The sequence below is a fragment of the Podarcis pityusensis genome (genome assembly GCF_964106645.2).
Source record: "Podarcis pityusensis genome assembly, chromosome: 7".
Classification (NCBI taxonomy): Eukaryota; Metazoa; Chordata; class Lepidosauria; order Squamata; family Lacertidae; genus Podarcis; species Podarcis pityusensis.
This window is the reverse complement of record NC_138031.1, coordinates 90,020,359-90,043,540: the sequence shown is the minus strand read 5'-3', so window position 1 is coordinate 90,043,540 and position 23,182 is coordinate 90,020,359. Positions and strand designations below refer to the sequence as shown.

General features: G+C 43.0%; 1 protein-coding gene across 3 annotated transcripts in view; it reads right to left on the bottom strand.

Annotated features, from left to right (window-relative positions):
• Positions 1-372: 372 nt before the first annotated feature.
• SEMA5A (semaphorin 5A) overlaps positions 373-23,182 on the bottom strand; it is a 134,537-nt gene continuing 111,727 nt past the window's right edge. For 2 of the 3 annotated variants that reach the window (XM_081012942.1, XM_081012943.1), the window contains exons 16-22: positions 21,713-21,938; positions 16,669-16,878; positions 15,241-15,411; positions 14,075-14,230; positions 13,604-13,651; positions 5,123-5,334; positions 373-4,492 (exon numbers count right to left, since the gene is read on the bottom strand). In XM_081012942.1, the coding sequence (XP_080869068.1) occupies positions 4,373-4,492; positions 5,123-5,334; positions 13,604-13,651; positions 14,075-14,230; positions 15,241-15,411; positions 16,669-16,878; positions 21,713-21,938 (1,143 nt within the window). In that variant the 3' untranslated portion in view covers positions 373-4,372. Of the gene's footprint in view, positions 4,493-5,122; positions 5,335-12,516; positions 12,807-13,603; positions 13,652-14,074; positions 14,231-15,240; positions 15,412-16,668; positions 16,879-21,712; positions 21,939-23,182 lie in introns of those variants that run through there. The other variant, XM_081012944.1, reaches the window with a different exon arrangement.

The window sequence follows — 23,182 nt, the reverse complement described above, 5'->3', positions numbered from 1 at the left end:
CATAGAATTTTAAAAATGGAAGTACTGTTGTGGGTTTTTTGGGCTTTCACTGTGTGGTCAGTTTGTTTCCAGCTGCCACATGTTCCTTCTGTAGTTTATTGCCGTAGGTTTTCATCTTCCACCTTTGCTATTTACCAGGGTAGCACTCAGTGGAGCTATCACCATTGAAAGAATGATTTGAAAATATGAAGCAGTGAACTCCCCACCCCCACCCCAAGTTTAAAATGTGGAAGTTAACACACGCCACCCACATGTTTTCACCGGGTACCTTCCCAAGGAGAGTGTTCCATAACACTGGAATGTAGTGTAGTGTTCCTTCTCCCCGTGTTAGAGAAATGTGACTTAAGAGAGAGAGGACTTAAAGACTTAGGATAACTTTGTTAATAATCTGTTTATTTACAAATGTACAAGTTGACTGTGATGGAGGCACAGCAGTCCACAAAGGCAGTGTCACTTCCAAAGCAACCACAGGCTCCCCAGCCAGCCAGCTCTAAACAATCAAGACCTGCTAGGCTCTCTCCAGCGTCTCTTGTAGTTCCAGGCAAAGCAGCCTCCATCCTTGCACCATCCTGGGCATTGCTGTCACTGTGCATGCTGTGTGCACAAGGCCAAGACAAATGTTCTAGGGGGGATTTTTAATTGGTAGTTTTATATATACACACAGACACCTGCTCCAGGAAGGAGACAGTTGTCCTTTTTGTGACAATCGAGCTGTTCACATACTTGAAGGCACTGCTCAGCTGGCTTCAAACGTCCTAGGCAAGAAGTTGTGGGAGAGACTCACCTTGCCCCCACGCTGGGTTTATCATAGAAAACATTCCAATAGAAACAACAGGAATTAAATGCTTATCTGCACACCTAGCAGCTATGTGCCAATGGGGAAGAGCACACTGGGCTGTACAAAACTGGATGGTGCATTGATACCGAAATGCTTCCTAATGGCAACACAATCCATGTCATTAATCACAAAGAGCCTCAAATTTAAGTGAACTATCAAAAATATGATACTGAGTTGAATGCAACAGTGTACACACTCTGAAATCAATAAGCTTAAGCTCGTTGTGCCCATTGACTGCTGTGGGGTCTCCTCTGAGGAGGGCTTAGTTGGAGTCACCTTATAGCAGGGGTGCAAATTTCCAAGGGCCTAGTTGGCCCAAGTTCCAGGTGGTGACAGAGAAGGAAACAACAGGCCCTCCTTTCCCCCCATGCAGAATGAAGGAACAGGAGTGAAACTTGACAGGTCAACTGTGCCGGCTGCTGCTAAGTTATCTTGGGATTCCATGGAAATTTAGCAGCAGCAAATGAGCTATTGTGTGTCCACCCTTTCACACTGCCCTGTGCCAGTCTATGAGAAGGGGCTCTTGGAAAGGAGCCTTTCCCCAGAGGGTGGCAAGAGGAACATGCTTTGTGGCTTCTGCAGGTGGTGGGTGGGTTGAGAGCTGACTTCTAAACACAAAACAACCCTAAGCATGGGTGTAAAACATGAATATTCCTTGGAGAGAAGGGAGGATGCAGTAAAGAAGAAGCATGAGATGGAAGGAACAGGAAACAAGGGCGGGGAGAACTGATGAGCAGAGGAAGGTGAGGCAAGCGGAGCAAGCACTGCATTTTCAGGTAGGAGAGAGCTTCGGCCTTGTTTTTTCATCCAACAAATTTGAGGCATGTCTGTTACTTCTTAAGGCCAGTTCTATGCCCAAAGACTTGTGGACAGTATCCAGCAAGAAAATCGTGTCCCAGGTTAGACAATGGAAGAATTCTGTTGGCTGAAGGAAAGTTTTGTCAATTCATGGATCTGGGGAGGTTAGCTGAGCAGAAAGAGGCAGGCAACCCCTTTTGCCACCGCAGAAATGGACTTCCAAATCCCACTGCTCTGTTGACACAGTTGCATCGCCACAGGAAGCACTAGCACAACCCAAGCAAGAGGGAGGATTTTAAATACACTGAAATCCATGGCTGAAGGCACAGCTAACTCTAACAGGTATGACATTGCCTGTTCACTTAAAGTAAACCATGGTTAAAAGTTCAAAAATTCCCATTAACCCTGGGCAGGAATGTAAAATAGGAATGTAAGATAGGAATAGAGCCTGAAAAACTCAGCCAGTCTTGCTAAAAGAATTGAAAATGTTAGTGGCCTCAGATCACTAATTCCCTCAGATGGAGGGAATCGGCAAAGTCAGGATATGATGAGAAGAGAAACTAGGCCAGAACCATAGTCATGGTACCTGCGTTTTGTGTGAAGAAGAAAAATCTCTCGGGAATCAATACTGCAAGATGGGGAATGCCCATAAATGAATATAAGGTTAAATACTGTAAATTAAGGGGTAGAAGTGGTTCCCTGCTGCAAAAGGGTTGGGTGGTGGTGGGCAGTAAGAAGGAACCCTGTAAAAACTGGCCTTGAGCTTTCAGGCTTTTTATGCAATACAAGGGGTAATTGGCTATTCTTTGACAACAAAATGGCAATGTGCATCCTAATGAACTACTTGACTCGCCAAGGCATTTTTGCATGGCTGCAGTCCTACAACCACCCATCATGTCCCCCAGTAATCTCACCTGAGATTTTAGATGCTCTTTGCTCACCAATACAGAGGGATCCTTTGCAGCTGCAGAGGGGTGGGGAACCCCAGAGGCAGAAAAGGACAGCTGCGGGAGGGGAGCCAATTCCCAACTTGTTTTAAGAAAACCATCAAGGGAAATTGTGTTACGTTTAACAAAAAAGGTGTACTGCAACTGTAAATTTGTCTCAAGCAGTGCTGATTAAGAAACCATTTGTGCAGCTGCCTCTGTGTGTTTATTCCCTCAAACGGTTTGGCTCTTAGGGAAGAAATGTGTTCTCAGGACCAGGTATAAAAAACAGGAAGGAATCTGAGGAAAGAAACACAGTGTCTTCTACAGAGGCACAGAAAAAAATATCCACTATGCTTTGCGTTTCCACACTGTAGCTCTTGCATTTCCTCTTAAGGCCTGACTGCCGCCTTGTGAGTGTCAGTGGCCAATGGTCTCTTGCTTCAAAATAAGAGGCCATTTCCATTGAGCCAATGCTGTCCGTTGCTGAAGACAAGCATGGGGTTGCTAGCTTAAGGTGAGACACTGAGCTTCAAATTTGTGTGCTTGGAGGGAGGGCAAAAGCAGTCTTGTGTGTGCAGAGCTAAAGAATCAAGCGCACATCCAAAGAGCGTAGAGCCCTGGCTTGCTCTCTCCTTTTTCGCTACCATGAAATGTTACATCATATTTGGTATTTACTTTAGCAAATAGAACATATACACCTGAGCTATACATGCTGTGAAACCAGCTGGCTGAAGCATTTAATGTAATAACTCTGACATTCCTTGCAACAGAATAGTAGTTTTTCTTTGAAAAAAGGCAAACCTATCATTATTGATAAAAGCAAGCAACAGCAAGAGGGCAGTGAAACTGGTACAAAATTTGGAGCCCCAATTTATTTCCTCTAGTTTGTCATCAAGCACTTCCACTATTTACATAACCAGGCATGATGAGAAATCTCACTTGGTGCATCAAAACTATTGCAATAATGCTTTGCTTAATATACTTTATGCTGTTTTTAACTTCATGAATAATAAAAAAGAGCCATTAAAAATAGAAGCATTTGTGCTTTCCATCTCTTCCTAAGGGAGGCAGGCAAAGGGTGTGATGGATCTGCAAGACAGTCCGGGGCCATCTTTCTGCTCTGGTGGCTTTGTGAATGTCCTAATGCACAATCCAGGTGGAGTCCATGCAGATACATTGCAGGGGCCACCCATCAGGCAGAAGTAGATCCTTAGTAACATGTGGAAATAGTTTGGCATGTCTTCCCTGCTTCCGTTTCACAGATACATCCCAGCAGATTGAAACAGACAAAGCATGCACATTTCTGATCGGTTCTATCACTCAATGGCTCCATTTCTCTAGCACCTCTTTTACCAGCTTCCCTTGTGCCAGAAGTAGCTTGTAGTCCTGCCATAAACTATTCCCAGTTTCCACAAAGTCCAAAACAAGTTCATGAATCCCAAGTATCCAGCCCAGAAGGTGCCAATGACCCTTGAAGGTGAGAAGGACTTGCTTCCATACAAATCAGGATCATTCCATTCAATAATCTTATTTGTGGCAGGGAGGAGGCCTCCCAGTTGTATAAAAGTTTTCTCCTAGGCGGTCTCTAGCAATTAGGAGGATGGCAGCATGTTGACCAAAACAGATTGGCCAATGCAAAAGGACCCCATGATTTAATTCTACAGTACAAATATTGTACTGAAATGTAACATTTTAGAAAGGGAAACCTTTTACCCACACAAGTCAATGTTTTGTTGACGATGGCAGCAACATGATGTCTGAGGACCCAGGCCTTGGGGACGAATGTGAGTTATACAGATTTTCCCTCTTAATACTCATCATAGTGGTTCAGATCTGTAAAATAGGCATTGGAATATGCCTTTGCAGTGAGATGTGGATTAAAGTACTTGTTTTGCTCTTCTAGTATCAGGTTATTTTTGTTAAATGCCTGGGAATAAGAAAAGGGAGGGGGAGGAAGAGTTTAGAAAACACATCATTCAAACTGAAATAATAAAATGCAAAACAGGGCAACTGATCACTAAAAGATATGCACACTTACAACATTATCTAGGAGGTGGAGGGGTAGAGATGGCAAAAGCAACACCAGAGGTTGAAATTGGAGAGATAGCAAGAGGAAGCTATTGTAAGAAATATAGATTTAATAAGGAAGGAGGTTGAAAAAGAGAACTGAAGTAGCAAGAAGATGTTCAGGACAAGAAGACTGGGAAGAACACAAGAGGAGGAGGAAACCCAAAAGGTATGACTTTGTAAATGCGTAACACCTTTGAGGAGGCAGCAGACACTGCCATGGTCACTCTTATTCACACAAGAATGACAAGAAGGAAGTCTTCATGTGGAAATCTTTTCCTGTAGTCTCCGTGTGAGTAAAATAATGTGTGTGGGTTTTTGTTTTGTATTTTTGCCTCCCCCCCCCAAAAAAAAGGTTTTGACCCATTAGAATACTGGTTCCATAAATCTGAAACATAACAGCAGCAGTCCCTTTTTGGACCACAGTAATTGTCCAGAGTATCTGCACATCTAACACCTTTAAAGAGCACCAGCCCTATCCATTCCTTACCTTGATGGCTTCTACAGAGTCGTACTTGTCCAGCTTGTTGATGTGATTAGTGATGTTGGTATTCAGAGGAGCCGGTGATACTGGGTGGATGACAGTTGCATCGTGCGACTGCTGCTGGTACCGTTGGCAGTAAGTGTAAACCAAAAGAGTCAGAAGGCACCCGAGAATGCAGCTGCTCAGCCCCACAGCAGTCATATGGAACATATTAAACTCTACAGGGTGGAAGAGGCAAAGCAGAGTTGGCAGGTTTTGCTTATGTTTGATTGATTTCCAGACAACCTGCTTATGCATCGCTATGTCATCACTTTGTGTGCACCATGCAAAACAGGCACAGCGGGGGAAATACACATAGTAAAACTACATACAGGTCTTTCTTTTTTAGTAGGGCAGTTCTCTCTCTTCATTCTTCATGCAACTTTCTGAGAATCTAGCATTCTTTTTTAAAAACAACAACAAAAGAACAAATATGTTTCTTGTCCTCATGACTGGGAAAGGCTGTGGTGTGGGATTAGGAGTTCCTGTGATCATAAGATACTCTCATTGGAGAACTAGAAGAGTGTTACTATTCTGATTATTTATATACTTCAATTTATCCAAAGATCCCAGGGTGGTGTACAACATTAAGAACATAATCATAAGAACAGCCCCCCCCCCCATATTTAACAGGCCATACATTATCTAATGGCCAAAGGCCTGGGGAAAGAGAAATGTGTTCACCTAAAGATATGCAAGCCTCTCTGGGGAGAGCATTTCACAGTCGGGAGCCACCACAGAAAAGGCCCATTCTCATGTTGCCACCCTCCAAACCTCTCGGGGAGGGAGGACACAGAGAAGGGCCTCGTTCTGTCTTCTTGCCCGCTTTGTCTTCGCCCTGAAAATCTCTGCTGGAGAGCCTCCAGAACAACATGGGGGGGGGGGAGTGGCTGCAGGGGGAAGGGGAAATTATTTCCTCAACACTTTCCTCCTGTGGGAACCTCAGCTTGACTGCAGTGCCTTCCGCGAAGGGGAGGAGTGAAATCTCGAAGATGTTTCTCTTTGAAGTGGTGGAGGAAATAGCTTACCTATTTTACCAGCATTTTTAAAAGTAGAGAACTAGTGCAAAAGGAGTAAGAATCTACAGGGAAAACAGTTCCCAAGAATACTGGGAAAAAGAACAAGCCAGTATTAAACTTAAATCTACTGCTGCTTCCTCTGGAACCCCTTTATTCACTCACTTTTTACAGTATATCTAAATGATATTGCCATCAAACTGTTGTTCTCTTGTGTTTCCCCCATGCTGCTTTGTCTCTTTGGGGACGGACATTAATCCAACTTTTTTCCTTTTTTTATAGACAAACGGAACAGCAGAGCAATCTCTGCAAGTGGAGATAGCCTTTTCCGTCCCTGGTGCTTTCTAGATGTTGTGGACTCTTAATAGTCCCAAAACATCTGGAGGGCACCTGGTTGGCAAAGGTTGTCTTCATGTTACTCTTCTGTCTGCTTAGAGGGGCATTTGCAGTCACATTTTGGGGTATTGTAACCAGGCCCTGAGAACCCACCTTTCTCATGATTGCCATTGTCGGAGGTGGGGGTGTTCCTTTCTTTCATTCAATTGATGATGATAAACACTGCTATAATGTAAGTTTGCTTCATTTTCTTTTTAATTATTAAAATATTCATACAATAGCACTTGAACATAATTAATCGCTCTGGAATAAGTCCACAAATTGAAATAGAAGAATGGGGAAATGGTGGTCGCTAAGGGAAAAGCAATTAAAGGAGATGGGGCCAGAGAAGACCATTTCAGGAAATGGCCAGTTAAGGAGCAGGTTGCACCGCTGCTGGGAGAAGCAGGAGCTACCATACTTTTCTGTGTATAAGACTAGGTTTTTTTACTTTAAAATAAGGTTAAAAATATGGGGGTGTCTTATACATGGATAGTGCATATGTCCATTTTCTAAATTTGGGGTCCCCAAAAGTAGGGAGTGTCTTATACATGGCGGCGTCTTATACTTATACCAGAGTCGGCCACGACTGGACCTAATGGTCAGGGGTCCCTTTACCTTTACCCGTGATTCTTATTTATACATGCTGTGAAGCCTGCGTTCCTCCAGTGAAACCTCCAGCCAGCACAAGGCGATAAGAGGCCTTCCTGTCCTTACCTTTCAGCGCCAAAAGGCAGCAGTGGAGACAGTGGGGGCTGCAGCCAACCCTTTCCAAGAGTGCAGTTGCCAAGTGGATGGCCCCATGCCAAGGTGACCATCCACTGGCGTGGGGACACCATTGAGCAAAACTCCAGGAAGCCACACCCTCCCTCTCGTGTTGTGGTGTCTGGTATTCATCTGCAGCCACCAAATGTATTCTTTAAAATGTGAAAATAATGTTTGCCGGAACCTTGGAAGTCAGTGTAGTTTCTCAGTAAGATTTACACTCACTATAAAACCAGGCTAGGGTGGCCCACCGAGCTCCTTGCCCTCCCCCTGACTAAGAGAAGCAGAATAAATGCTTCAAGCTAAGAAAACTCAATGTCACTGTTTTCCATAATTGACTCTTTTCATTTTGCGTAACTGCTCCTGATAACATAAATCCAGCGTTCATTGGCTTTTGTAGATATGGTGCACACTTTAAATTTTAACACTGAATGCACACAATTTATAGTACAAATCTGACCCAACTTCCTCTTGAAAGGAAACTGAGTACTCTTTGAGGTATCAAGGACCCTTATGGAGAAGAAAGTTGTTTTTTGGCTTCCTCATTTCAACCCATAATTTAGAAAATAGTGGTGTATGGATCTGTACATGGATTGAAAACAAACACTCTCCTTATATGGTTGAAATACCCCGTTTCCTTCACTGACAATATACAGGCACCAATTCTGAGACATTGTAAATACTGTTCCCGGAGCTCAAGTCAGCAATTACATGCCTATTTTCAGACTCTCATTTAAGAACTTTCCTAGTCTCATCTGAGATGCACAAATCCCCGGGTTAAGTACTCAAAATGGGTATTGATGGTTTCTCTGATGATAAGGATGATGGCAACTTATGAGTGGGAAGACTCGTCTTTTGGGACTCTGGAGGTGAACTGAAGATGATCTCTGGACTAGTCCTGCCTTGGAGAGTCTTCTTTTGCCATTCCTCTCCTCTTTGCTTTAAACAAATCACAGTCAAGTTGTTGTAATAGGCCACTGAAGGACCTTTCTCCTGTAAGGCTGTGTGCTCCCTGAACTTTTTAAAAAAATCCTGCTTTAAGTATAACATATGCAAGGTAAGCAGCTGTGCCTAGTTACTCTTATTTTTACTATTTTTCAAAATGTATTCTGTTTCTGTTAGTCACAAGGAAGGAAGGAGTGAGGAGATTTCAGCAGGCATTGTTTTAGGACTCCTGCATAGATTGCCACTTATTTATTTAAATTGTTTTATTTATGTGTTCCTGATTTAAATTTGTACCCTGCATTTCCAATCAAAGCAATTTATACTGATCAATCTGCAAATGTACTAGTAAATAATATTATCTCAGACAAATGCCAAATAATAAAAGGTACTAGACAAGGCTATCCCTTGTCTCCGTTGTTCATTTTGACATTAGAAATATTGCAGCAGAATATAAGGAGAAACAAGGAACTCAAAGGAATAGAGGTGGGACTCAGAGCCTATAAATTAAGGCCATTTGCTGATGATGTGGTGTTAACACTGGAACAGCATATGGTAAGCATTCCCAAAGCATTAGAAGAAATTAAAAGGTTTGGAGAAGTGGCGGGTTTCAAAATAAATACAGATAAAACCAAAATGTTGGTTAAAAACATAATTATTGGACTTCCGGGTTAGCGCGATCGGTTAATGGCGGATTCCCTCCGAGCTCTGGAGGGAATCGGCTCTACTGAGGACGGGTCCTGCCGCGGCGGCGACGCGGGGACCCTCAGAAACCACAGGCGCGGATGCCTGTGGACTTGGTGACTCGGCGGGCACCATTTGCGCCCCCCCGACCCACAAAGAAGCCTTTTTAAAGGCTTCGGAGAGGGTGCGGAGAGTGGCGTGGTGCTGTGAGTAGTGGAGTGAAGCCGCGAGCCATGGCCGGAGAGCGCTGACTTTTTTCCTTGAACATTTGGACTGAAAAAGAAATAACCCGTGAGTAGTACGGAATTTGGATTTAAAAAATTCTTTTTCCTTGAATTTGGAACGATCGGGGGAGTGCTAAAAGGAAGCCCGCCCCCCCTTCCTGCAGACATTTAAAGCAAGAATTGGATAACTAAGGTGGAGAGACCATCTCTCTCTTTGTGAGACAAAAGTTATTAATTTCATGATTGGCATTAGAAGTTTTGTGCTGGAGGATGAGAACTGAATCTTAGAAGTTGATGTGAACCCCCCCCCCCCGGATCCGTGAGCGATCCGTGAGCGAGCCTGCTGAGGAGACACAAGGAGTTTGACAGCTGTCAAAGGAGCTGTCAAACGAGCTTTCAAACCTAGAAAAAATTGTTATTTACTATCTTTAAGGACTAGATGTGCTACATTTGATTCTAAGTTGTTGGAAACAAAGAAGAAATAAATAAATAAAGTTACTGACTGTTGGAGAAGGACTACTAAGTAACCAGAATCCCTCTAGGGGGGATTCTGAGACATTACAATGGCTGCAGATGGAAAATTACAGGCCGAGTTGGAAAAAATGTTTCTGCTCGTGGGAAAATTACAAGACCAGAGTACAGCTATGGCTACAAAGCTTGCGACCTTGAATCTTAAAGTAAATAATCCTGTTGACTGTGCTAAGGACTTGACAAAAAATAATTCTGCAGCTGAATCAGAAGAGATATTTTCAGAACTAGAGGAGAGAGAAGGAGGAGCGGAAATGTTGCTGGTGGAAAGGGCCAACCAGAAGCCTACAATTGTGGAATATAAAGAAAACAAGGAAATTGTGGATTATAAAGAAAACAAGATTCAGATTATGGGAATTTGGATTGAAATTGAAGAACTACGGATTGCAAATTTGTCCAAGATGAAAGAGGAAGCCTTTGGGACACTTGGAACATTTGGACTTAAAAGAAGCAAGAAATATGATTGGGGCTCCGTTTTGGAATATGGAGGACTGGCTGGAAGAAACATGGATTTTACTGGGATAGAGCTCCTTCGAGACCCGATGACCAACATAAAGGACTATCAACAAAACCGGCGGAGAGGGACTGACGGAGATTTGAAGGCCTCGGACGTGAGAAATCCAGGCTAAGAACTGATATTGTGGACATCTTCTGTTCTGGGGGATCGAAACCGGGAAAGAGGGGGGGGTGAGAGCTTCTGAATCCAAAAGGAGGATAATTTTAAGATTTTTATGTTTAGGTAGTGTGTTCAGTAACTAATATTTAAAATTGGGAAATTTGTGGAAGGGAACTTAGGTCGACCTTAGAAAAGGATGTAATGGTTATAATTGATGTATAAGTTAAATTTGGTTAATTAAGCAGAACTAAGTTAAAAAAATAATTACAATAATATTGTGAAGATGAGAGTAAGAACTTGCTGAGCTAACTATTGGAATTAGGATGTATGAAGGGGTGGTGCGGGGAAGTCAGAGAATGTAGTTAAGAAAGTAAGGATTTGAAATTATACATGTTTGTCTTTGTCTTTGTGTGTTTGTGATGTCAATATAAAACGTGAAAACCTAATAAAAAAACTTTAAAAAAAAAAAAAAACATGGATGAGCAGCCAAAAAAGGCCTTAGAAAAGATCTCTGGCCTAAAGAGGTTAAAAAGTAAAATATTTCAGGATTTGGCTGTTCGTGAGAAATCTCAACTTATTTCAACTTATGCTTGGCAGGGGGTTGGACTCGATGGCCCTTGTGGTCTCTTCTAACTCTATGATTCTATGATTCTATATTAAACTGTGGGAAGAGATTAAGAAAGAATTGGAGATTTGGGAAAGGATGAATAAAGCTTTCACTATTAGGCAGAATTTCAGCCATTAAAATGAATGTACTACCTAATATGTTGTTTTTATTCCAATCTATTCCAGTACCACCAGTTACTTGATACATTTAAGATAGATTCAAAAAATGGATTCCTGGACCAAAGTTCACAATTTGAAAAACAATTATTACAGAATAAGGGCAAGCCATCTAAAAACTATAACTTTTTATTAGAATAGGAAACAAAATACAGTGGTGCCTCGCAAGACGAAAAGAATCCGTTCCGCGAGTCTCTTCGTCTTGCGGGTTTTTTCGTCTTGCGAAGCAAGCCCATTAGAGGTTTAGCGCTTAGCGCTACAGTATTAGCGGCTTAGCCGGCTTAAAGATCAGCTGATAAGCGGCTTAACGATCAGCTGATAAGCGGCTTAGCATCAGCTGTTAAGCGGCTTAAAGACCAGCTGATAAGCGGCTTAGCCATCAGCTGTTAAGCGGCTTAAAGATCAGCTGATAAGCGGCTTAGCATCAGCTGTTAAGCGGCTTAAAGATCAGCTGATAAGCGGCTTAGCCATCAGCTGATAAGCGGTTTAGCGGCTTGGGAAAAAGGGGGGGAAAGGAAAAAAACCCCGCAGGAACTCGCAAGACATTTTCGTCTTGCGAAGCAAGCACATAGGAAATTCGTTTTGCGAAGCACCTCCAAAACGGAAAACCCTTTCGTCTAGCGGGTTTTCCGTCTTGCGAGGCATTCGTCTTGCGGGGCACCACTGTACGAGCTAGTCAAAGCTTCAATGACACATTGGGCAATAGATGTAGGATACAATTTAGACTTAAACCTCTGGGAGAAACTCTGGAAAAATTATTCAAAATTTACTGCATGCTATTAAATGAAAAAGAACTTTATGAAAATGATTCATAGATGGTATTTAACTTCAAGTAAGTTGGCTAAAATGCTTAAAGCCGAATCAGATATGTGTTGGAAATGTAAAGAAATGGAGGAAACTTTTTTTCATATGTGGTGGACATGTAAAAAGGTAAAAGAATATTGGGAAATTATTTATAAGAAGTTGAAAAAAATTTTCAAAACAACTTTTTCAAAAAGTCCGTAGTCCTTTTCGATGGTAATAATTCAGACAGAAGTTCCTAGGTGTCAGGAAAAAAATATTTATGTACGCAACAACAGCAGCTTGGGTTTGGTTGCTCAAAAATGGAAAGTGAGGGAGTTTCCAAGCAAAGAGGACTGGCAACTTAAGATGTTAGAATATGCAGAACTTGTAGGTTTAACATATAGAATAAGAGAGCAAGAAGAACATATATTTAAAGAAGAGTGGAAAATATTTATTGAGTATATGGAAAATAACTGTACACAGCTGAAAATGCTGGCAGCATTAAGATAAAATCAACAGTGTAAGTAATTTTGAGTGTTGTAAAAGTGGAGAACTGATTAAAATGGCTAGAGTAAAATATGCAGGAACGAAAGATAAACAGAATGAACCATGGAAGGAGAAGGAGAGAAGTCGTTGGATATTTAACAGTATGTAAAATGTTTATTTTGAACTGAATAATTGAAAACTTAATTCAAAAAATGGGGGGGGGGGGGGAATTGTACCCTGCATTTCCAAACAATCACTGGTGGACGAAGGGGGGGGTGGGGTGAGGGGTCTGCCCCGGGTGCCATCACAGCTGTCCCTGGGACGCGTGCCACATCCCTGCGGGTGGCGCACCACACCCCCGGGAACCTGTGCCAGCCACGCCCCTGCCTGTTCTCCACTCCCGGGGCCAGAGCACGTAGCTCCGCCACGGCATGCAATATAAAATGATCCTAAAGCAAGAAGGTAAAAAACAAAACAATGACAACTGCCAGTTTTACTGAGTTGCAGACTTAATGTCTGCACATTAAAGGCTCAAATTCTGTATCATTCTACAATTCTTTCCCCCCCCCCTCACTTTTTAAAAAAAACTCAAAGCAGCCTGAGCAGGTTGTGAATCTGGGCAGAAGAATGGATGGAGAAAGGTTACGTAACCTTTCCTAAAAGTGTCCTCTTTGAGAGCCACTTTGAGAGCCACAAAGTGTCCTCTTTGAGAGCCAGTGTGGTGTAGTGGTTAAGAGCGGTAGTCTCGTAATCTGGGGAACCGGGTTCGAGTCTCCGCTCCTCCACATGCAACTGCTGGGTGACCTTGGGCCAGTCACACTTCTTTGAAGTCTCTCAGCCCCACTCACCTCACAGAGTGTTTGTTGTGGGGGAGGAAGGGAAAGGAGAATGTTAGCCGCTTTGAGACTCCTTAAAGGGAGTGAAAGGCGGGATATCAAATCCAAACTCTTCTTCTTCTTCTTCTTCTTCTTTGGCTTACAATTACCCTTCCCAAACGGCTTCTTCATCTGGGGTCATCTTCCCACCCCAGGTGGAAATGCAGCTTGGGGAGGTTGAACTGAACACCATCCAGGGTCTTGCCTGATTGGACTTTCTTCCATGCAGGTTTGTTGCTTTACATTTAAAAAGCAAGGAGAATGGAGGAAAGCATCACGTCCAGGGTAGCAGAAAACAGCACAGAAAGAGCCAGGGAAAGAATGCAGAAAAATAATCAGGGATGGAAAGAAACCTGGGAAGGAACACTTACCGCCACATCGTTGTTCTTTGATGCTGCTGGTCCTTGCTACTGTTATGTCTGCAACAGCAAATAATTCAATTATGCAGAAGTCATAAAGAAAAACAGCCCAATATAATTCTTTAACATTTCTGTTCAAGTGTGAACAATATATATATCAGTCTTGTATGAATAATTCTTAACTCAGCAAGAATGCTCTTCACTATCAATCACACACTTTGCTAATTTGCTGCGGAAAAAGAAAACACGCTTCATTCTGCAAACATAGCTGCTGTGGCCCCAGTTATTTCCAGTAAATGCTAGCAGGACCCCCGTTTGTGAGACTTCATTGTGAAGCTCTACACACCTCCCCTTCCCACAAAGAGTTGGCAGAGCCCCACACACTGTAGGCAGCTTACGTTTTTGTAAAATGATTTGTAAAAATTACACACTTGCTGGATTCCAGATTAGAAGACAGGAGAAAGAGATAAGCAATACCCTTACCTGGTATGAAATTGGAATCGGAAATACATGGGTGACTCTCAGTGGTATTTCCAGAACACTGGTTACCCACAGGAAATAAAACATTGCACTGGCGGGTGCGGAACTGGACTCCGGATGAATCGCAGCCAGACCACTCTGACCAGTCCGACCAGCTATCTGTGACAGCCAAGAAATAAAGAGGCACATGAAGGGGTCAGCCCACACAGCAAATTGTTTTTAAGTGTTTTGTATACTTTTCCTATGAAATAATCCATTTTTATCGCAAAGTTGCCCTGATTCTGCAAGGAAAATCCATGCACACACAAAAAGGATTGCCTAACTTGAGGTGGTTACCATGCACAAAGGATGCTGTGAATGTTCAAGAAATGCACATCTAGATCTTGAGACTGCGTGTGGGGTGTCCTCAGATGGACCAGGACTGAGTCAAAGCCAATCACCAGCTTGGAGGGCTGGGGGCGGGGGATGAATCCAGCTATTCCCTCCTTCAACCAATAACAAGTCATCAAAGAGTACAGTGTACTGACAATTTGTACAATGAAGAGATGCTCATATCCAGGAACAAGCAAGGAAGCCACTGCTATGCAGGAGGTCACAGAGTCTGAGGCCCAAATGTGCATATTCTTTTGATTCTTTCTTTGAATAAGCAAGGCAGGCGGCATCTCTTACAAATCCTGTGGCCGCATCGCTGACCTACAGCGAAACCAGGGCTGGCACCACATCTCACATTCAGTACAGGAGGGCTGCTGTCACAAAAGGTACCTCTGTGTCAAGTTCTCATCCAGAAAGAATACGACCACAGACCCTACGACCTGAGATCAGCACACAAAGTTTCATGGCCACTTCTTTGCATCACTAGCAGAGGCTCAACGCATGATGTGACAACATCACAATGCAATGTAAATGAGCCCACCTCTATAGGGGGGCACTGAACCTGAGGATGCTCTTTGTGGTGGCAGCTCTTAGTGATGTGTGGGGTCGGTCTAGGACATTGCCAGTATCAAGGCAGAGATTGTTTTACAGCCTGGTGTGGAGACTTAGCACCACCACAGAGCACCTGGGCGCCTCAGCCTCACCATTTTCACAGGGTTGTGGAGATAAAATGGGGGCAGGGAGCTATTTTGTTCTGCAGAAAAGCAAGAGAATGAATGAGCTGGGCCTTCCTGTACCTGGGCATTGCTGTGTATTGCAGAGTGCTTCTTCGGTGTGGAGTCCTAGGCAGATATCACCTCCGTAAGCTGGCGCTGGGTTGCTGCACGAGCGAGTCCTCATATAATGGCCACTTCCACAAGTAGTGGAGCACTTAGACCATGATGACCAGCAGGACCAACCTCCATCAACTGGGAAATGACGAAACTACATTGTTTCTTTCCTCTCAATATGGAGATAAATAGTTGAATTAAGAACACAAGAAGAGTTTGGCAGACCAGGGGCCTTTGGGAACCCCATAAGCATGAGGGCTTCAGCACTCTTCCCCCGGTAATTTCCAGCAACTGGTATTCTGTGACATGCCACCTCAGACACTGGAGGTAGTACACCAGGGGTCAGCAAACTTTTTCAGCAGGGGGCTGGTCCACTGTCCCTCAGACACTGGGGGGGGGGGCAGACTGTATTTTGAAAAAATAATAACAAACGAATTCCTATGCCCCACAAATAACCCAGAGATGCATTTTAAATAAAAGGACACATTCTACTCATGTAAAAACACGCTGATTCCCAGACCGTCCGCGGACCGGATTGAGAAGGCGATTGGGCCGCATCCGGCCCCTGGGACTTAGTTTGCCTACCCATGTAGTACAAACTCATCATGGCCAACAGCCAATTAGAATCGAGGGTCATCTAGTTCAGCCCCCTGCAATGAAGGGATCCTCTCCACAGCCACCCCTGGGTGGGCTCAAACCACCAACCTTCCAATTCACAGCCAGATGCACTGACCCACTGAATCATTTTCATTTGTATTTCATAGCCAAAACCCCCATAAATAATGGCAAGAGTCTCCAAGCAAAGAGTTTCAGGCATTTTTCTAGATTCCAAAAATTCAATGTTTTAAAATTGCCCCTCTAGAAAGAGATCACAATATTTTTATTGATATAGGACAGAGGGACAAAAGCCCATCCCAATGGTACATTTTCCAAAGTAGAGGATGATGGGCCCAGTGGCATCTGACAGAAAAATCAAGGAAATTTGAAGCCCTTTCAAAAGTCACTTTTGTGCCTTCTTTCTACATCTCACTTAAAAAAAAACACCCCAAAGAAACCACCACCACCAAAACCATCACAATTTAAATAATAAAGCAAAAGGAACAGTAAAACAAGTCAGCAATCCAACTGTAAAAATTAATATTTACACAGTGATTAAAAGACAGCAGAGACAACAAAGATACACCTTTAAATTAAAAGTCAATTGAAATAAAATGCTAAGCAGTTAGCTTGCAGTCCTATACACTCTTAGCTTGGAGTAAGTCCCACTGAAGTCAATGAGGCTTACTCCTGCGTAGACATGCATAGGATTACACTATGTGTATAAAATCTCTACTACTGTCCTTAGAAACTTTTTTTTTTAAAGAAACCCTTTTGTTCATTTCCTTGGCCACTTACCTGGGCAAGGGAGCATGTTGCATTCCTGGTATTCCAGGGATGGTCCCAGACATGGCAGCCCCCCATACTTTGGCTCAGGGTTGTTGCAAATACGCTTGCGGTTTCGAATGCCTCTGCTGCAATCGCGGCTGCACTGGGACCAGGGAGACCAGGGGGACCAGGCACCATTAATGGTGTGAGCTGAGTGACGCCCAGAATGCAGGAATTCACCTGCAAGAAACGGATGCACATGGTACACAAAAATGTGCCTACTAAGGAACACAATGATGGTGTTTTGTTTTTTAAAAAATACTGTTCTGATTTAATTTGAATTCTCCCACCAGTAATTTTACTACTGAGATATTTAAAAAGTGTACACAAAAAATATAATTTGGTATTAAATCTGACTGTAGTGCAAAGCTGACAGTGGCATAGACCCAAAGTGGCCTTGCCAAAGTCATGAAAAACAGCAATCTGGAGGCAATTAAACAGGGCAGGGCTAAATACTGAAAAAACCAACTGAAGCCCAACAAAAGCAGAATAGATGTATAAAATTCAAGAGAGTTAATTTTAGTCAAATTGATTCTTTTCCAAAAATCTACTGGGTGGAGTATACAACAAATATGGGGACCTGCAAGGCATATTTAATGAACCCAAAGTCCAGTCTACATTTATAATCAATTCTGTGTCCTTTTTATGAGATATTTCTGATGATTATTTTTGTGTAGCATGATTTGTGTATGACTCTTATGAAATGTGAAACAAGTTTTATTTAAAAGAAGGTTATTAACTGATTGATTGATTGACTGACTCTCTGCACAACCTACATTAGATAGGTAGGTAGGTAGATGCAGTGCTACCTCGAGTTACAAACGCTTCAGGTTACAAACTCCGCTAACCTGGAATAATTACCTCGAGTTGAGAACTTGCCCCAGGATGAGAACGAAAATCATGTGCCGGAGGCGCAGTGGCAGCAGCAAGAGGCCCATTAGCGAAAGAACGCCTCTAGTTAAGAACAGTTTCAGGTTAAGAACAGACCTCTGGAACAAATTAAGTTCATAACTAGAGGTACCGCTGTAGATAGGAAACCTTTTTTTATCACAGCCCTGTATACCTGTTTGCTTAGGGGCAAATCTCATTCCTCTCAGTAAGGTTAAAGGTAAAGGGACCCCTAACCATTAGGTCCAGTCGTGGCCAACTCTGGGGTTGCGGCGCTCATCTCGCTTTACTGGCCGAGGGAGCCGGCGTACAGCTTCCGGGTCATGTGGCCAGCATGACTAAGCCGCTTCTGGCGAACCAGAGCAGCGCATGGAAACGCCGTTTACCTTCCCGCTGGAGCGGTCCCTATTTATCTATTTGCACATGACGTGCTTTCAAACTGCTAGGTTGGCAGGAGTAAGGTTACTCCTATGTAAATGTGCATAGAATCGCAGCCTTATGTATCAGATCAACCCCCCCCCAACCTCTCTGAATGTATCTGTGGTCTGTACAGCGACATCCCTCCCTCTCATAGGAAACTCCCCCAGGGCCAGACGTAGGGTAGCACGGGTGGTTCCCCCACACAGGGCGCCAAGCTGAGGGGGTGCAAAATTGGGAAGATCCATTTGAGGGTGCCAAATTTTTGTACAGGGTGTCGTATTACGAAAGATAATCAAAGTTCCCACATGACACTTCCCAAAACTGGGCCTCTGAGAAACAAGAGGGAGGTGCTGTCTTGCTCAAGGAAACACCAAGATTTGCAGAAGTCAACGTGTTTAAAGGAAAAGGACCCTAAAGAGGCAACCCAATAGTCCAGCAGGGACTGAGCTTGCTTCCTGGACACAGAATGCTGACTGGACAAGGAGAACAAGGGCCTGGCTGGCTGACAGGAAACCTGAACAAGATCAGTCCACAGCATTAGCATTTTGTTGCAGGCCCCAGTTGTGTGGACATTCACATATAGCAGATAAGAGATGTTCTAAGGATCTCATGAACATTATCTCAATAATCCGTACAAAAGATCAGCAAGGTAGGCCAATAGTATTTCTCCATATTGTAAATGCTGGACGAAAAGAGTAGCTAGACTGAGACCACCTAGTGAGTTAATGACAGAGGCAAGATTTGAATCTTGGGTTTCTTGGCTCAGTCTCCTAACCTGCACATTGGTTCTTTTTCGCTCTCTTCCTTCAATCTTAGAACTACTTTCATTTGCAGACTCTCAACCGTTGCAATTACCAGGCCATTTTTAATTAAGAAAAAAATCAAAGTTAAGGGAGACAATGATAAAAGCCTTTGGATATTTGGGATGCTGCCAGAAAAAGGAGCGCCTGCTATTGTTGTCTCCTGGCCCAGAGTCAAGGATGAGCTGGAGTAATGGACAAGTTGTAACAACACAAGTTTGGTGGAGCCTTAGGAAATGCTGCACAATGGCTACAATGTTGCTGCAGTGAAAGATCTGTCCCTGGGAGATTGTTTAAAAATGGGGCAGGAAGGCACTGAGATGAAGAATGTGGCAAGAAATGGCGCCGCAAGCATTTCAAAGCAGCCATATTTCCGCCTTGTACTTAAGCACTAGGTGAGAAGGAATTCCATGTGGGCAAGAGGACAGACTGGAAGCGCTCTGTCCTCCTCCGGGCTCAGCTAAGAAACCCAAAGGACTGTCAGAGAAGGAAAGTCCCCTTCTCTGGGCTCCTTTTGACAACCTATTTATTGAGCATTCATTCTTATTTACTTGCACAAAGCTTATGCAGAGGTCATATTATATCGAACATTTGTTCTGATTTGTTTGCAGGGAAGTTAAGATGACAATGAGCAGCCATCCTGCGCTGCTCACACGGCGGTTATACATCTTCCCATTAATCATTTGTTCATTCCACACTTTTCAGTGCCTGTTTCGAGCAGCAAAAGGGTGCCAGAGAGAGTGCAAACCTATATTTCCCAGAATGTGCTTGGATTCATCCCACAAAATAGTGACAGTCTTGAAGGGGCCTCTGTTTGCAAGCTGCTATACTATATTCTGAATTTTGCTTCACAGGCACATCATGCTTCCATTTTCACCAGAAATTCACCTGCCTACCTCTACACACATGCAAACAAGAATCAGAGAGCAAGGGAGCTCTAGCCAACACCTGCATGTGCTGTGGCAAGCTGCACTACAGCAATAAAAAACTGAGGGAAAACAGTGAGGATAGACTAAGCCCATTCACTTCACCTGTCTCAGTCTCTGCCTTTTAACAGCACAAAAAAGTACTACGGCTGTGGCTGATTTCAAAGGAGGGTTTGGTTGAGGGATAACCTGGCTGAATTGCACCTGGCAGTATTGCCACAGCTTCCAAAATGGAAACTACACATTATCTCAGGTTCCCAAACTGAAGGGGAAGCTTGAAATCAGTGGTTGGGGGCAAAAGGTGATTATTCTTCCTCTCTCCAATCTTCCCAGCTGTTGTCCCCTCAGGCTTATTTAATATTTTGCCATCCAGCAGGAGATATGTGATTTTTAAACTCCAGGCAAGGAGCACTGGTGACTCTCCTAGAAATCTTTTTTAAAAGGTAGACTTCATGAAGCTAAGATTAGGTGGACGCATGACATGCAACTGACTGACAAGCTACCAAAATACTGGACTGGAACTAGGTACCAAATGCTATTTTGCAGGGATTTGTGGTGGGTGAAGCAGCATGTGAAAGAATGGGCTGCACACTCATCAAAGGAAAGGATGATATAAAAAACGGGGGAACTGCCAACTTTTTAGAGGTTAAGATACAAGTTCAAACCAATCTCAGACTTGACAGCTGGGCAGACAGTATTAAGATGAAACCTATTAAGGGAAAATATAAAGTATTACTCACAGGGAGCAAAAATCAAATGCATGAGATGGGACATAACTGGAAAAACTTTTAAGTTTGCCAAGAAGGGTTTGGGATAAATAATGAATTACCAGGAGGCTGATGTTGTGGCAAAAATGGAATATGCCACTTTAACTGGGAAGCACCATCATCTCTGAATTCTGAGAAATTTCAATAAGATTCTATGAAGTACTGGCAAATTGGCACACAATGTAAAGTTCTGGGTACCACAACAGAAAGAAGCAGAAAAAACGTTGAAAGAATGCCCCGTTCAGATGAGAGCAATGAAGATGATTAAGGGGGGGGGAAATCTAGACTGAAAATTGTAAGAATGAAATCAGAAGCCTGGTTATATTTAGCTGCAAGGAAGGAGACTGAAAGTTGAGAGGTTTCAAATATGTAAAAGATGTCAGGAAATGAGGAAGAGCTACCAGCTTTCTACCAGTTTCAATGTTAGGAAAAAATGTCCCAATGCTAAGAGCTGTTCAGCAATCAATCCAGCTACCTGGGAAGGTTACAGAATCTTCTGTGAGATTTTCAAGGAGAGGCTGAGCAGGCAAGAAGGCTTCCAGTGCATGATATATTGCATTACGGAAGGAGGCTGGGGAAAGGAAGGCACCAGATTCTGCCCAAAGTTCCTACCGTATATCACCACACTTTGGGACATGGTCTCCCCCGCAGCAGCATTTTCTCCTTTGCCACAGAAAGGAACGGCACCCGTTGACTGTGCAGTGCTCGCGGGAGAGATGTATGTGCCACAGGAGTCAATAGCTAATTTACTTTCTTAATCGAAGAGCACAATGTCAAAGGGGAGCCACTAGAGATGGGCAAATTCTGCCACACTACTGATACTGGAATCATCAGTATCTGACAGAGGCAGTATGTTTGATCCTCACCTGAACTTTGTCCTTGAGAACAGCATGTGGTCCCTTAATCAGTAACAGATTTCCTGCAGTAGCAGGAAAGGTCTCAGCTGATGACCTTTGAGGACCCTTTTATGCCTAGGGACCCAATTCAGGCTGATGGCAAAGTTGGTGACTTCTTGGGGCGGGGGAGGTTGCTCCTGGACTGACGATATTATTGGACGCACCTCATTATGATCTTCCACAAAGCGTGTCCTGCTTTTGCCCACTGTGGCAATAGGTGCTTTGCTAGTGGTTCTATCAGTACCAACAAAACCAAAGTCACCTCCAGCCATAGCAATGGCAAGAAACCTAAGATTCTGATGCACATGGCTGCTTACCATCTGTTGAGCATCCAGTGGTCCCGTCGCTGGAACAGTAACGCATTTCAATCCTCTGCCTTCCCACATCTAACAAACTTGCATCAGGCAGCCGTGCCTTGCAGGTGTATCGGAATCGTTGTTCATAGTGCCCACCGTTGTCGGAGATGTTCACCGGAGTCCATGGGGTCCAAGGAGTTGTCTTCTTCAACTCTGGGCAGGGGCTGGTGTTGCAGCCTTGATACTCCTGAAGGAAAGGGGTTGATTACTTCTATTTAGTGTCTAGCATGGCCCACAAACACCTTGAAACTTTGCATACACTCTCTGGGCCAAAGGGGTTTAGAAACTATAATATCATTGTTTAAACATGGAAATTAAGGTTATTTGGGTGCTCCTATACTCACAATGCCTGCATTAATAAAGCACAACCTTACTATAATATTCATTATGAGACAAACTCAAGAACTAGATTGTAGGATTCCGAGGCAGCAGCTGCTACTTTTGACGATTTTTAGTTGGTTTATTTCTTTATTGGATTTTGTTGTTTTTTATTTTTTAAAAAAAAATAATATTTATTACTTTTATAGATTACAAAAAGAGAGAAATAAAAAAGCAAAAGAGAAAAAACAGAAGAAAAAACAGAGGGGGGAAATCAAATAGAAGAACAAAAACAAACAAACACCATACAATACAATATATAAACAATACAGAACACAACCTAAACTCAAAACTAAACACATTAAACTAAACTAAACAAACCCCACACCCCGAAACAAAAACAATTTAAAAACATACATCCTCTCTTTTCCATACTCTATCTTTCATTCCCTTGTTTCCTCGACTTCCTCACACCTCCCTTTTTGTGTTCCACTTCTATAAATTGTTTCAGCAAATCCTTTCCATCTTTCTCCATTTTCTGTGATTATTGTAAATAACGTATTATTTTAACCTTATTTTCCATTAAAACTAAATTACTTATATGTACTTAACTCCTTATAACATTTCTATTAAGCCCATAAAAAATAAAAATAAAAAAATAAAAAATCATTCCACCATTTTTCTATCACTCATTAGTTTTACCATAAGTCTATATAAAAAGTTTAAATTTTCCAATCTTCTTCCACCATCTCTTCTCCCAGGTTTCGGATTCTGCCAGTCCTTTCCGTCAATTCCATAAAGTCCATCAACCTGGTGACCTTGTGTCCGAGGCTCTTAATTCTTTTCCAAGTCCCTTCTGCAGGTCTTCTTCATTTTCTTTAATGCTAAAGAGCCGATCTCGGGGAAATTCCAACCTGTCAATCCTTTTCTTCCTTCTGGACAAATCAGCTGAGTTTCCATAGTTAAAACTACAGTCCATAAAGTATTTCCGAGTATATTTCAAAGTTCCTCCAATTCCAAAGGCCCCCAAAACTTAAATCTCCTCCAGGCCCGAGTCCATGTCCCAAAAGTCAGTTAGTCCCTGCATAGAGGGCTCTTTCCAACTTTCCTTCT